General features: G+C 45.2%; 1 protein-coding gene across 1 annotated transcript; it reads left to right on the top strand.

Annotated features, from left to right (window-relative positions):
- Positions 1-358: 358 nt before the first annotated feature.
- Positions 359-8,106, top strand: LOC308219633 (aldo-keto reductase family 1 member B1-like). The gene is made up of 10 exons (XM_080614876.1): positions 359-465; positions 1,055-1,222; positions 2,495-2,611; positions 3,857-3,934; positions 4,570-4,692; positions 5,187-5,287; positions 5,445-5,526; positions 6,019-6,102; positions 6,807-6,889; positions 7,615-8,106. Exons 1-10 carry the CDS (start codon positions 400-402, stop codon positions 7,655-7,657), a joined length of 945 nt encoding a protein of 314 aa, XP_080471002.1. The 5' UTR covers positions 359-399; the 3' UTR covers positions 7,658-8,106.
- The last annotated feature ends 7,382 nt before the right edge of the window (positions 8,107-15,488 follow it).

Raw genomic sequence — 15,488 nt, 5'->3', positions numbered from 1 at the left:
GCCCGGGTGGGCGGCTGGCTGCGATGAGAAATGCCGGAGAAATAAAGAACCGACCCAAAGCGGGAGGGAAGGAGGGAGGGAAGAGCGCTGGGGGCAGCCCACGAGAGCTGCAAAGCTCATCCCGACGCCCCTATACAGCCAGAGCTACCCCTCCGTACCTGACCCCAGCACCAGAGCGGGATTCCCATTGGTTGCCCCGCTTGCTGCTGATTGGGCTTCACTGCCATCGGGTCAGGTTTCGAGCTGTGATTGGCTGCAAGGGAGGGGAAGGCCAAGCGGCACCAATCGCCTGGGTGGGCGTGGGGCATCACTCTCGGGAAGGGCTGTACTAGCAGCCCTGGAGCGGGCCAATGTTGAATCGCTGCGTGCGGGTCGCAGGGCGTGTTTCCAAGTGGGGTGATGGCGACTTGTGTGAGGTTGGGCACCGCGGCCAAAGTGCCCCTCCTGGGGCTGGGCACATGGAAGGTAACCGCGGCGAGCCTCCTGCAGCGGGACCCTGCCACGGCTTCTCGCTTCGGTGGGGCCGCAGCGCTGCCTGCGCCACCGACATCGCGGCCGGGGCTCCCTCTCGGTGCTGCCGTGCTGCGGGAGCGTTTGGCGCTGGGGATTGCTCTGTTCCCGCTGCCCCCTCGCAGCAGCCCAAGCTCCTACGCCGCGGTAGGGCTCTGCCCGAGAACGCAGATCACTGGGGCCTGGGCTGAGGCACCTCCCCGTGGGTTAAGTCTTGGCTAAACCTGCCGGGGGATTTCTCCTTTGAGGAGCGGTGCGCAGAAGTGAGGAGGCCCTGACCCGGCCATGGAGAACGGCCCTGGTGTTAAGGCCTCAGTTCTGCAAAGCCTCTCCAGAGCCCTGCTGGGGAGTGGAGTGCCAGAGGAATGGCCAGAGCCTGGTTTTAGGCTTCGAGGGCTGTGCTTGAGATGTCTACAGACCCGAGAAAGCTTTATGGAAAAGCTTCTCTTAAAGCCTCTTTCTATGTTTATCTACCCTCTGGCTACCTAAGGAGCAGTGTGTGAGAATCCCAAATCCAGGCATGTCATACCTTTTCTCTCTTCAGTCCCCACCAGGTAAGGTGGAAGCTGCAGTGATGGCTGCTATTGATGCTGGTTACCGACACTTTGACTGTGCCTACGTGTACCAGAATGAGAAGGAAATTGGGGAGGGGATCCAAAAGAAAATCAAGGAAGGCGTTGTGAAGCGAGATAACCTCTTTATTGTCAGTAAGGTAAAGATCAGATGGTCTGGGACTGTGAATGTTTGCAGTAGGAAACTAAAGTAGCATTGCTATAGCATTGGAGAACCTTGTAGTATAAATGAGATCAGTCCTTTCTTGTTTCCCTCTATCAGCACAGAGGTAGAGTTTGATTATTTCTTGTTTGATTACTTCCACTGATGGTAATTGTTAACTGTTGTAGCTGTTGGGTGGGAAGAGTGAGCTCATTGAGGCTTGAGCAAGGAGAAGAATCACCCTCCTCTGAACTGTCTGGTGGTAGTTTTATTCCCCAGTCAATCCTATAACACTGAACGAAGTCAAGGTTCTGAATTCTCCCCAACATCTACAGAAAGCTTGAGCACCACAGCCCTGCTGAGGAGACACAGAAGTGCTGGGATGGATGAGGAGAAGCCATCTGCAGATCAAGTGGTGCAGAAGGAGGGAAGCAGGAAAAGGGACAGTGGGGCCAGGCAGCACCAAGCAAGGTAGAAACCCATGATGCAGACATCCAAGATCACTCAGTGTCATGAACTGACAGAGAAGAGAACCAATTTCACAATGGCATCTCCCTGACTGCTAAAGCACGGTAGAGAAAATGAGCCTGGCAGTGCCTGCTGCTTGTTCCAGCAGACAGGTTCACACCCTGCCAACAGGGTGTCTCTGCTGTATGAGGAAGATGAGATTCTGGGCACCCTGTAATCTGTTCAGGGTGCAGTGTAATCTGCTCAGCGTATGTCGCAAGGAAGGTGTCATTGGTGGGTTCTGTTTCTCTTGCTTACTAAGGAAATCAGACTATTTAGCTAGATTGTGAAGTTGCTTCTTGGTAAAAGTAGGCACCAACCACTTCTGTAGAATCATAGAATAGTTTGGATTGGAAGGGACCTTCAAAGGTCTTTGGCTGATCTTATATTTTTGTGGCTTTGCCTTCTACATTCAATGCAGGTGTTTTACGTATGGTCAGGAATAGCAGACGTCTTCATTTAAAAGCCGCCTATTGCAAAGGCAGCCGCTGTTTAAAAGGGGTAGCACAAATTCTTACCTAATGACAGCAGAGGATGTTGCCTGTTACGATCCTGCTCGAACATCTGTGCTGCCACTGCACATGCTGCCTTCAGTATCATGGGCCAGGCCCATCACAGAGGAAGCCTCATCTCAAGAGCACTAGGATGACCTGATTCCATATGGCCTTCCAAAGAAGATGGGACATTTCTGTCCTGTGCAGGAGATCACCCGAGAGCTTTAACCCAAGAGGTCACACTGTGCCTTCTTTGGGTTTTTCTCTAGCTGTGGTGCACGTTTCATGACAAGCCTCTGGTGAAGGGAGCCTGCCAGAAGACTCTTGCTGACCTGAAACTGGATTACCTGGATCTTTACCTCATCCACTGGCCTCTTGGTTTGAAGGTACAGTAACAGCAATGCCCTTGACTTTTTTTCTTGTGACCGCAGCTTTGGGGGAGCTATATGGCTTTACAGCCCAACAATTACTGTGGCTGATAAAGATGATCATGTGTCTGTTGCATGTACCAGCACTGCTCTCGTGCTCAACTTTACTCTGGCCATAAGAGCCAAGCTGTGGATCTCTGCCCTGAGACTGTTGCTTGCGTATCCCTCTGATTCTGGGAATGATGGCCTGAGGACTAGGAGCAGATCTCCTAGCTGCATGCATAAGATAAGCCGCTTTCCCTTATGAATCAGTGTATACTCATCTCAAAATTGCCCCTTGCAGGAAGGAGGGCTGCACTTTGCTGCCTATCAGAAATTTTCTGTGTTACAGAATTGTAGAGCAAGAGAAAATATTTCTGTTTTCCATTTTTCTCTTTTATCACCAAGTTCTTAATACAGCACACATTGAGCTGACCTTGCCTGTAGGAGCCTTAGCATTGTTCCATGGAGACAGGAATTTAAAAGATGAAACTTCTTGGGGGCCTAAATTCTTTCACAGATCAGTGAAGGAACTAATGTCTCTGACTTTCTGGTCTTAGTCTTTCTGTCCTGCTGCAGTCCGATCAGTCTCTCTTGAGATGCTTATCTTTATTTCATACTCTAGTTTTATGTTAACAAAGAAATGAAACCATCTCATGGTAACAGTAGCAAACTGCTTTTAAATGTAGTTCAAACTTGGTGTCTTTTCATAACCTGTACACAAAGGCTCTTCTAATTTTCCTAATATTCATATATTTCCTAGTAAATTTCCTAGTGTTAGTGGATTTACCCTAAGCTTTGTTGTGGAAGAACTGTCGCTGCACATGATACCTCTTTCCAACAAATCTGATGGTGTGTAGACCAAAGCTGCATGTTCCCAGTACCTGGCTAGGTTCCCTGATGCCTGTCTGGAAAAAACCCCAGTTCTTCCTCACATGAAGTGAACATGTATGAAACTGGAGGTTATAATTCTAAGTGGTTTGTTTCCCTGTAGGTATTTGGGTGAGCCATCAATTTAAGGGGTCCAGCTGGAAAGCCTGTGTTTATGGGAATGGTCACTGGCAAAAATACTTTAACTTCCTCCTGGTCCTCAAGGAATGACTGAAAGTAGACAATAATTAGGGTTCTTTCCTGCACTAGAAGTTTAAGCTGTCATGGTTGTGAGCCTTCATGGTTAAGTGAACTTCTCAAAAGATTCTCAATCATTTTTTTTGTCACTGACAGGCAGGAGGGGAGCTGCTTCCCACAGATGACAAAGGCATGTCTATACCCAGCAACACAGATATTCTACAGACATGGGAGGTAAGTTCAGCTGCAATAGAAGAGTTGTCTTCTGTCCTCAGCAGTGATTTTGGCTTCAGCAATCACAGAACGGTTTGTGCATGCATGCAGAACTAGTTGGAAAGGATTCACAAAAGGATGTGGTAGCATTTTAAAAATGTGCGTGCTTAGTCAAGCCGTTATTTCTTTTCACTGTGGATTCATATCTCTAGTCACTGAGCTGCACAGTCATTTTCAGTGGAGCTGCAGGCCAAACTGAGCTTAGCAAAAGTTACTTACTTGACCATAACTGAATGATTGTTTTCTTTTGCTTCACCGCAGTTCTCATGCAGTTCTTGAACTGCTCAAATAGATTTTCTTGGAAATATGCATAGGCTGTGATACTGCCATCCAGTGCTGTGACAGCAGTAGAGTTAGTCATACTTTCCTTGTGTAACTCGGTGAATTTCAGTCTCATCAATAATCTGGGGCTTTGTGGGATAGAAGACATAGCACAGATACTACCAGTACCCGCATTTCCCTGTGAGAATCAAAAACCTGGCAAGTCTTAACAATTAGGCTTTACTTCCAGCGAAGAGAAAGAAGACCCATCAGGAAGAATGTATTCAGGTCATGTCTTGTACACTGGATGCTGACTTTGTTCCTCTTTCTGTTAGGCCATGGAAGAGCTGGTGGATGCTGGTCTGGTAAAAGCCATTGGAATCTCCAACTTTAACCGTGAGCAGATTGAAAGAATCTTGAACAAGCCAGGGCTGAAATACAAGCCTGCAAATAACCAGGTAGGCTGCAAAGTAACTGCAGGTGTATAGTTTCCAGGGGTTATAAATATCTGGTTACAGTTGAATGAGGAGATTGAAAACGGAGAACAAAGTAGACATATCGTGTTCTCTAAATCCCGCTCTATGGGTATTTCTCAATACAAAAAGGACAAGAAAATTTCCTTTTTGTCTTGGCTTGTTGAACCACTCTCTTTCTGGAGTATTTTCCCATGGAGCATTCTCTCTGGAGGGATAAAGAGTCCAGACACAAGTTAACATTCTGACTGTAATCAGTGATTTCTATAAAGCCTCTCAGAACAAAATCAGAAAGTCTCATAAGGACTCAACATTAAAGTTGATGCCCTATAGAATTATAGTCTTGTCACACAGACCACATGCATGGTAGGATAGAGGCAGCCTGTAATTAGGAAATTAGGATTCAGAAAGAAACCCTCTGGATCATTGGAATGCTACAGTAATTCTGCAGCTGTCAGTGTCTGCTCCTGTGTTGACAGATTGAAAGTCATCCATACCTTTCCCAGGAGAAACTTATCAACTATTGCCAATCCAAAGGGATCACTGTGACAGCATACTGTCCGCTTGGACGCCCTGACAGGTAATTTCCAAGTGGATTAGTGTGGTTTAAGTTTAAACATTCAGAGTAATTGAATGAGTAATGGTGCAGGCATGTATATACTTTAATTACTTATGCTAGGGAGAGTCTTTCTGCAGTGATTCTTTGTTTCTTCCATTTTTTTTTTTTCTCTGTGTAGTGATAAGCCAGAGAACAGTTGCCTTTTGGATGACCCCAAGATCAAAGAAATTGCAGCCAAACACAACAAAACCCCAGCACAGGTGGGTAGGTGCTGGACAGTAGGTATTCCTTCCAGTAACACAGTCATTAAGGAAAGTGTATGAAGAGAGGGTACAGCCTCTATCAGTGTTCCGTGTGAACTGTTTTGCTCTCTTGTGTTAACAAGCAGTGCATGTAGCCTATTCTATGTCCTACAAAATCCTTACTACTGTCTCTTTGGCCCTTAGCCAAGAAAGTCCTCTTGCAGAGAATAAACACCTTGCATACACTGCTAAAAGCCCAGGGGGAAAGGAAAGGAATTGACTGCCCCAAAACTGGATGGCAAAGGCAGCCTTCCATGTGGGCCTCCACCAATTTTGTCTTTACTCTCCAGGAAATGCTACCTAGGCCACTGGGACAGCCATGATTTGAAATATAGCTATGCGGAAGTGGGCATAACTTAGGGAAAACAGCTAAGTTTTCAAATATTTGGAACAGTCTCTGCTTCCTCCAGAAAAGGAACCTTTCTCTCTCTGAGTGGTCTGGTTTTGCAGGTTCTCCTTCGCTTCCAGATCCAGAGAAATGTGATTGTGATTCCCAAGTCTGTAACACCACAGCGCATTGTGGAGAACTTCAAGGTGAGTGTTAAAGAGACCTGGGTGCTGCCCTTCATGGATGGCATGGCTTCTTCCTGCACAGCAAGCAGTGATTCTTTCTCACCCTTCCCAAGGTGGCCTCAGGCAGAAGGACTGGACTTTTTCTCTCTATCTGGAAGCTAGGGTTACAATGAAAACTACAGCTGGAGAAATGATAGAGCACTTGGAAACAGCATGTTGATAACCTTATCAACCTTACTGTCTCATGTGACTTGTGGGTGAAATGGCAGGCAGTGCTTGCTTGGAGCCCAAGTGCAGTAATGTTTCTCAAAATACAGACAAAGCAAGGGTCCTGGTGTCAATAAAACACATTGCCTCTTTGACTGTTAAGCTGGGTTTTTTCCTGACATGAAGATTTCAGAAGTAACGTAGCTGGACTTACTGAAATATGGAAGTCTTTCAGATGTTTCTTTGGAATTGGAGAGAAATGAGTCTGCCACAAATAGAGGCAACACCAAGGTGCTTACCAAACATCTAGGAACAGCTAGCACGTGTAACTGCAACCAGAAGTCTCTTTATTTCTCTCTGACAGTGGAGTCTCAAAAAAATCCAAAGATATTTCCTTTTCCTGTCTCATGAAGCCATCATTTCTAAACAGCACCCCTTCTGATGTCACTTGTTCTTTAATCTTGTGAAGCTTGCCTCATTTGTTCAAAGAGGTGACTTCCAGGTGTTCCACTTCTTAGGTGTTTGACTTTGAATTGACTAAAGAAGAGATGGCAACCCTTCTCAGCTTAAACAGGAACTGGAGGATCTGTGAAATGAACATGTAAGTGACACCGCTTGTTTCTTTCAAGCTCTTACATTTTGAATAATCTTTACTCTGATCTCACAGGTACTGATATAGCTGTTTAACTTGGGTATATTTTGAAATCTGGAATCATTTAGGGGATTGAGAATCAGTTATTTAACCCTTGGTGGCTTTATGTTTTTCCCTTTATGGGCTAAAGGAGAAGTATAAGGCATACTATGTATTAATCGTGAATTCTTTCTCCAGGAAACATTGTGCCTGGAATTCCCAAAGGAGGGTTCTAGTTGATAATTTGGGATTTTCCATATTGGGGAAATGAGCCAGTTTCAAACTTACAGTAATTTTTTTCTGTGCATATTATAAACTGATGTCAGCTCTTATATAGGTGGTTGGGGGAGGTAATGACCATCTATAGTGCACTATGAAGAACAACTGCTTGCAGATAGCACCGTGGAAGCCTATAGCAAGACAAGAAGTCTCGGCTGAAAAGCCACAGAAATGGCTGTGAACTTCGAACTCTTTATCTAGGAAGTAATTTGGTCCCAGCACTGTTCAGTGCCTGAATAATAGGGACAGACTTGAACTTATTAGTCATGTATGCCATCTCCATACTAAGTCTCTTAAGTTTATTCTGCAGTTACGTAATTCAGAGCCTCCCTTGAAGGCTCTGAAGTACACCCACTCTAGCTCTATAGTATTTCTTTCAGCCTTGAGAGTAATCATTCCTCTTTGATTTCCTTCAGGTGCAAAAATCACAAGGAGTACCCTTTCAATGCAGAATACTGAAGATAGTTTTATCCTGTCTTCCTGGAGACCTCTGCAGTCTAATGAGCATCTACTGCTGCCTTGAGTTGTCCACTATGTAGCTTACACACTGTATCTCTCCTGCCAGCAAAGGCACAGTGTATGTATTCAGTGACATGAGGCTTTTCTTCTTTGGTAGAAGGAAATGATAAAATTGTTCTCAAGAACAAAATATGGGCTATAATAATTCCCTTATCAATAGATAGATTAGTCTCTGCATGGCTGAAATAGCAAAGCAGAAAACCTGAAGAATGAACTAGCAACTGAATAATATTTCTTGCCTTGGATCACCTCCACTTAAGGCTGCAGGGTAAGGATATGTGAGCACAGAAGAAATATCCATCCTGAAAGAATTAACTACATAATCACTGCCTGAAGATAAAAGACAACAATTAACTTGACTTCCAGAGCACAGCCCCAAGCTTTCTGGGAAAGAATAGTAATTGGGAGAGATTGCCATACCTACAGATGCATAACAACTCATCTTGGGCATTGTTTCTGTCACATTCTTTTACAGGCTGAATCTGAACAGAGATTAGTGTTCAACTTTATTCTTACATATTCTTCCAAAATAAAAAATACTTAGATTACTGCTGGTTTGGATGGTCTATTCTAATGTGAAAAATTGCCAAAGCTATTTGGATCAACACTGTCACTGGAAAAAATGATCCATATTCAATTTTAAATGATGTCTCAGGAGCATCAAGACCTTGATCAAAAGTTTAATAACTTGACGTAATAAACTTTGGTTGATAGAGCAGTGCTGCCATGAACAGTTGAGTATGACAAGCCTTGGTATGGGCAGTGGATCAACAATGACCAGGAGACCTACACCTGAAACTGCTGGAAAGCTGTACAGGGATATATACTGCTGTAGACTAATTTGTTCGGTAGCCTGTGCTGACATCTGGCTATTAAAAACCCAGAGTAACAGAGACTGGGGGAAGAGAGAAGAAGATGGTGTTAAGCAAGTGTCCGATACTGCATGGAAGCAGAGGGTGTAAGGTGGAACTGTTAAGTGTAAATACTGGGCTGCTATACAGAGCCAGACATTGAAGCAAGTGTTTTGTTCCCTCTGGCTATGCTATGCTGACTCACTAGCCTGGTAACTGCAACAGGTCTCTTGTTAACTATCTACCGGTAAAGCTTTTCCCTGACATAAGCCTATCCCTCTTGGTGGAGGATGCAGGTGAGCAGTGCTAGAAGGTGTTTCAACAGCATGGCACTTCAGGGGTCCATAAGTGCAGTCAGTGTGTCTTGGGCTGGTGGACACAGGCTATCTGCAGTACAACTATTGCATTCATCAACACCAGAACAAGCTGTAGGATCTGACAAAAGAATATGAAGTCTGAGATGTATCTTGAGCAACTGGGTGGTCTGGAAACTTCCTTGAGAACAAGGTTATTAACAAAAATCTGCTTTTGTAATGGTTAACAATATTAGGACCTAGTGCTGACTTACTCCTTTCCCCATACTAACTTATTCAGCGTGCAACATGTGATACACTTACACAAGCTTGAGCTACTTGTATTATACATGCACCTGTGTTACAAACTAATGACGTACAAAGTATGTTTGACAGATGACAGAAAGGCTCAAGCAGCAAGATCTTGCCTTGATCAGGAGTAGACTAACTAGATATAATGAACCACAGCTGACCAAACAGTGCAAACAAAACATGTTTGAGGAGTTTTGGCACATGTGAGCTATGGATGTGAAAGTGACAGAACAATACCTGGAAGTGCTGGCAAGTGCCATAAGAGGAAATCTGGACTGATTTGGCTGCCAGCCTGTGCTGACATCTAGCTTTATAAACCCCAATAAAGCAGACTGTGGGGAAACATCACTATGCAGATACCCAAAATACACTGGACATGAGGTGTAATAGCATGTGTTAGTGCTGAGCCACTGCCCAGAGCTTGGCACTAAGACAGGTCAGCATTGAGTGTTGCATTTTCACCATGTGAGACCACACTGACTCACTGCAGTAGTAGATGAGGGACACATAATATTACACCTTGTGAATGCTTCCAGATATTGTTCTCTGTAACAGGAGAACAATCCGTCTTTCATATCCATAGCTCTTACGTACCAAGACTCTTTCTGTGTATATATACACTCTCCCTGACAGGCTACTCCAAGATTGGTCCACCTGGTTAATTCAGCTTAGCAGTGTCACATTGCCTGGTGCTTCCTTACCCCATAACAAGTGCAAAAATGACTTAGCCTTTTTGTGTGATTAAAAAGAAAGAAGCTTTTGTTTTGAGGGCTGAGCAAAACTTGCACTTTGGGCTTAAGCATGATGGTTAGGACAGAGACAGGACAATGGACCTCAGATACATTACAGCTTTATGTTTTGTTAGCACTTATTCTCTTTCATTCCAACAGAAGAAAAAAAAAAAAACCACAATGTGCAAATATTCATCTCAGTACACTAATACTCAGATCACATAAAATATTCCAAAATATACACATACAAGCCCCTAGAATATGTCTAATATGCTTTTCAGATGGAGGTCATCCAACTATTTCCAACCAAAACTTCCAAAAGAATGTATAATGCAACCTCAAGATGAGGCAAAAAAACATGGAAGAAGTATTAGAGCAGAAATATTACTGCTAATTAGCACTTACAGTCAAACAAAAGAGTCAGAATTCACAGGGGGCAGTACTTTCCGGTTTGTTTTTGGTGTGTTTGCGAGTTCCTGGTTTGGGGGATTTTTTTAACGTATTTCCACATTTGAAAGGCTCTGTGCTGACCATACTTGTCCTTTACTCTCGGGTCAGATGCAGCAGTCTCTCTGGGGGAATTCACCTCATCTAACTTTAGGCGTCCACAGCATGTGGCACCCCAGGGGCAACATCTAAGCTCCACTCATAGCCAAGATGTTTGAGCAAAACAAGGCAGCAGCATTCAGTGTGATTCATTATGCCTGGGTCCAGGACTGCTCTTAGCTCTGACCCATCTTGCTACTTACGCTCGCCAGACCTCATGCACTCTCTCCCTCTCCTGTGAACACAGGTGAAGTCAGCTGCAATCACCTGCATTTAATGGACATGAACCCTTCCTGGGACAATTCCCACCAATAAAACCATGCAGTGGTTTTCCCTAATGGTATCAGGGGCAACCAGCCCTTAGAGGAGCCTTGAATTTCTCTGTCATTACAGTCCAGGAGCAAACCAGGCAGCCTTCCTACTGGTAAAGATTGTTTCACTGGGACCTACCCACTTTCATCATTTTGAGTCTGGTTCTTCTCAGATGCCGAATAGTGTCACGGAATGGACTCAGTCAGAGATCAATGTGATCAGACAAAATCCATTTATTATAGAAAACTAACTCTTTATATACTATTTCTTAAAGTTGTTTACACTAACTTGGCCCATTGTGATTGGATACATATCTTTGAGGCCCTTAACAACTAACATATAATTGGTTAAGCACAGGTGTGAGAACCTGACCTTCAAAGTTTTCCAACAGTCCTCAATTTAGCAACTCAGTAAATTCCAGCTCCTTCTTATCTTGCTGGGATTCTTACTCCCAGTGCCTCACTCCCATCCTCCTTCACCTTTAGTTGTCCCTTGGTTCATGTCGAACTCCACGTAGGCACTTGCTGATCTGGGTACATCGCCGTTCTTTGCCAGAAAGTCATCCACAGAATAGTGCTTATCTCTTGAGGCTATGATTTTGGGTGAATTAGAATTATTACATGCAAATGTCAATACAACAAACCTGAAAAGAACTACAATAAGCATCCAGCTTTAGTGCAAACCTTCACACACAGTCAAATCAGGACATTCTGCACATATAGTTCCTCATCTCATGCAAGGAACTCTTGGGCATTTTGCAGTATTTCCCAGGCTAGTTGTTATCCACTGACACATGTGGTATTTCTTTCCCAAAGGTCCTACCCTCATCCAACAACCCCAGCTATGCCTTCAGAACAGAGAAACAACTGACACCTCCTGTGTCTTGGCATGATCTGGGAAAAGTGTCACACCAACAGGCAGAAACAGCAAAGCAAACTACAGACCTTCTGCCCGGAGAAGACCCCTGGTCTTGACCCATCTTCAGATGCTGTCCTGCTTCAGTCTTGCCATCCCAAGTCCATTTGCAGAGAATAAAACCTTGATAACAGGTCTAGGTGGGAAGGAAAAGAAATCCTGGTGTCCATAAGACATGATGCTCCATTGTTAATTCAGTTGTCCTTGACTGAAACTGGTCATCAGGATTTTGAAAGTCTTAGCTGAAGTGAGATATAAAAGTCTTCTAGATGTTCCTTAGGAACAGGCCAAATAGATGCGCCCTTCAGAAGCAGCAGATGTAATGCTAATGGCTCACCAAGCGTCTTGCAGTGGCTGGCATGTGAATTGCAACTTTGAATAACCTTTCTTATTCCCTCTGCCAGTGAATTCTTGGAAATAGAGAGATGGCTTTCCCTCTTTCATGAAGCAGTAGTTTCTTCTAATTAGCTCCTCTGCCTTGTAGACTTGTTCTTTAATTTTGTGGACTTTGCTTTCTGGTTTGTTCACAGAGGTGATTTCCAGCTGCTTCCCTTGTTAGGTGCTTGAGTTCAAGTTGACTAAAGAGGATATGGCAACTATTTTCAGCTTTAACAGAAACCAGAGATCCTGTGCAATGAGCATGAAAGTGACAGCATTCAATTCACTTTTTTTTCCAAACCCTTAAGTTATGAATACTATATATGCAGAGGTTTTGCATCTAAACATTGTCTAGAATACTGAGAGCCTGAAAAATGTCTGAAATTAAGTCATTTGATCCCTTAAATTATGAAACTCACAAAGAATACTTAAGTCACAGACAGCTGCTAAAGTCTCTCTGCTGTGGAATCATCTCCCCTAACTTCAGTACCACCCCCCTCAGGGCCAACATCTAAGCTCTAGTCACAGCCAAGGGAGATTTGGGCTGAACAAGACAGCAGCCTTCAGCAGACCCATTACACCCATGGTGGAGCCTGCCCTTGGTTCAGATCCAGCTTGCTCGTTTTAGTCTCGACCTCATGCACCGTCTCTCCTGTGAACAACAGGGGACACAGATGCTCCTCAGGACAACGCAGCCACGCGGCACTTTCCCCCGCGGGCACCAGAGGGCAGCCAGCCTTCAGAGAAGAGAAGACCCGCGTTGCCACCAGCCCTCAGCCCCCCAGCCTGGGGGCATTTCAGGTGCTACACAACCTAGGTGTCTGCTCCCCTGTCAGGGGAGGCTCAGAACCTCGGTGCTGGGCCCAAACCGACCTGCCAGCTTCCTTTAGCAACACCAGGTGAGATAAGGAGGTGTTTGCTTCCATGGCGGTGTCACCCGTCTGTTCCTTCCTACTAGGCAAGCAACCAAACTCATAAGGTGGCACATTGGGTTTCGTGGCAAAATAGTAAAACCTTTGTTTCAATAAAAGAGGCATCTTAGCACCTTCTTTCTGAAAATTTCACTTTCAATTAATGAACACATAACCCAACAACTTAGGTTTTGCAGCTTCCTGAAGGAAGCAACCCATGAAACCCTCAGTGATCCCCAGGCTGAGGTGACACAGCTCTGCCGAGACTGAATACACATTTTTATTGAACAATAAAGGTACCATGTTTGCTATGGTGCAGGAAGAGCCAAAGGTTTAGACCACTGTCCTTTCCCTTCTCCAGCATAGGTCACCCAGTGCCCGCAGTGCCTTCAGGCGGTTTCCTTGCTCCAGCATAGCTCATCCTCCAGCTGCACTCCCCTCTTCAGCATGGACCTCCTTCCAATAGTGCACCTATGTTTCCAACAGTGTGCCAAAGCCAGGGCACCATGGGCTTAAATTCTTGCATGAGATAGGGTGTCTACACCAATTTCAGAGGTAGCTGGAATTGGTTCTGTCTGGCACTGAGCAGTTCATGGTCTACAGACAGGTCACCACCACCACTCTCTGATGCCCACTGCAATTTATGCCCTTTGCATTCCACCCTTCACCACATTGAAAGATAAATTAAGAATTGTTTCACTGTTATATAAAAGCTACCTTTAACGTCATCACAATCTTAATGTATATTCATTATAGACTCAATCCCTTGTCCGTGCAGACCAGTTAACTAGTGTAGTTAACATCTCACCAATGTGAACATAACACACATCACAAAACCACTCCTTCCCAGCAGACAGAATTATCAGGATCAACACTGCAACATTCTTAACATGCTTTCCAATCCCTTCTAAAACTTTTTCCAAGGTTAATCATACTACTGGACTCCCAGCATTATCCTTGGCCATGCTGCCAATCTCCTGCCTGTCTTCTGGCATGGTCCCTCCAGTACAATACATGTAAGTCACTCCTTGATGTCCCACCAGTTTATCAGGCAATACCAGAGGGGCAGCAGTAACTGTGCTCAGATCTTGGAGCTTTCAGTCATGGCATCAGTGATCACTACTTTTTCATTCCTTCTCTCTTGCCCGTAAACACAATCCAGCAGTCCAAGTAATTGCAATCAATTACCTCCTTCTTCCTAGACTCTCTGTGGGGGTGTCTCATCTGTGGGATCAGCAGGATCAGGCCATTGCTCCACACAGTCCTTCACAGGCAAATTCTTAAAGCCTTCCTCCTTTGTGCAGGGCAGTGCTTGCAAGTAGCATAGAGCCCAAACTCTCCAGAACTCTGCTCTTCCAAGGCAGAAGGTACATCACATTTGCTGCAGCTTCCCAGCACTGCCACAGCCACTACAGGGACACCAGTTGCTGCAAGTGTTCAGCATTTCTATAAGGTCATTCTGAGCAAAGGACTGTCATGAGAGTGCTCTCACTCTGGGGAGCAGCCCTCCACCTCCACAGGTCTACTTAAGTTAAGTAGACAGGTCTACTTAACTGCAACTCAGGCTTCCTGGAAGGGCTTTGTTTTTACTTTGCCATCAGTCCTCAGTTTCCTCCCGGATGTGCCAGAGTGTTCCTCTGAGCCAATCCCTTTAAGACCACTCACTGCTCCTACAACTGCAGCCTGGCCTGCCTGGCACACAGTTTTCCAACTGGCCAATTCAGCGCTATTCCTCGGTTCTGACCAAGGGCTTCCCCTTCACCCTGATCACTTGTTATGCACATTACTCCAACAAAAGTCAATAGGATGACTCCCCTGCTCTGCTAAGCGATCCTGGTCTCCCTGAAGCCCCATTTGTAGCACATGGCAAACTCAGCACACAGCCACACCACAGCAGCACACCGTTCTTCCCTGTTGCACAGCCAATCCCTCTGCAGCTCCCTAGCCAGTGTTTTTGGATCCTACATGTGGAGGCAGCACTATACCAGGCCACTGGAGCACCAAGCTTGGAGGAAGCACACCTCTGTCTCTTCCCAATCACCTTCCCACTCAGCAGTGGCCTCCCCAGGTCCCTTCTTTCTCCAGCTATTCATGCACTGTCTGCACTCACCCCTGGACACACACAGGCTGTGCCACTTCCACCACAATGTATTCCCAGGATCAGGATCATGGCTTCTTTTGGAGTCCTTCTCATTACTCCAGTTCTGGGCTGTGAAAGGGCTTGGTGTCCCACACATTCTCCAACAGCTACAGTCCCAGGCAAAATAGTCTCATCTGAGGGCAATCTAAGCTGATTTATCTCCCATTAACACAGACTTCATTTCACCAATTCAGGTAGAGGAGGAAAGAAAGAACACAAGAACAAAAAGGTAAATGCCTTTCTTCCCCTTTCCCAGCCTCTGTGTAAGCCAAACACCAATTCCTTCCCTGTCCCCATCTCTGCTTCTCTCATTTTCACCACAGATGACAGCTAGTCCATTCCAATCCCTCCCCTGAGGCAGGAGTGGCTCAGAGGGGCCTGC

The sequence above is a fragment of the Psittacula echo genome (genome assembly GCF_963264785.1).
Source record: "Psittacula echo genome assembly, chromosome: 1".
NCBI classification, from domain to species: Eukaryota; Metazoa; Chordata; class Aves; order Psittaciformes; family Psittacidae; genus Psittacula; species Psittacula echo.
This window is presented reverse-complemented; position numbering and strand designations above follow the sequence as displayed.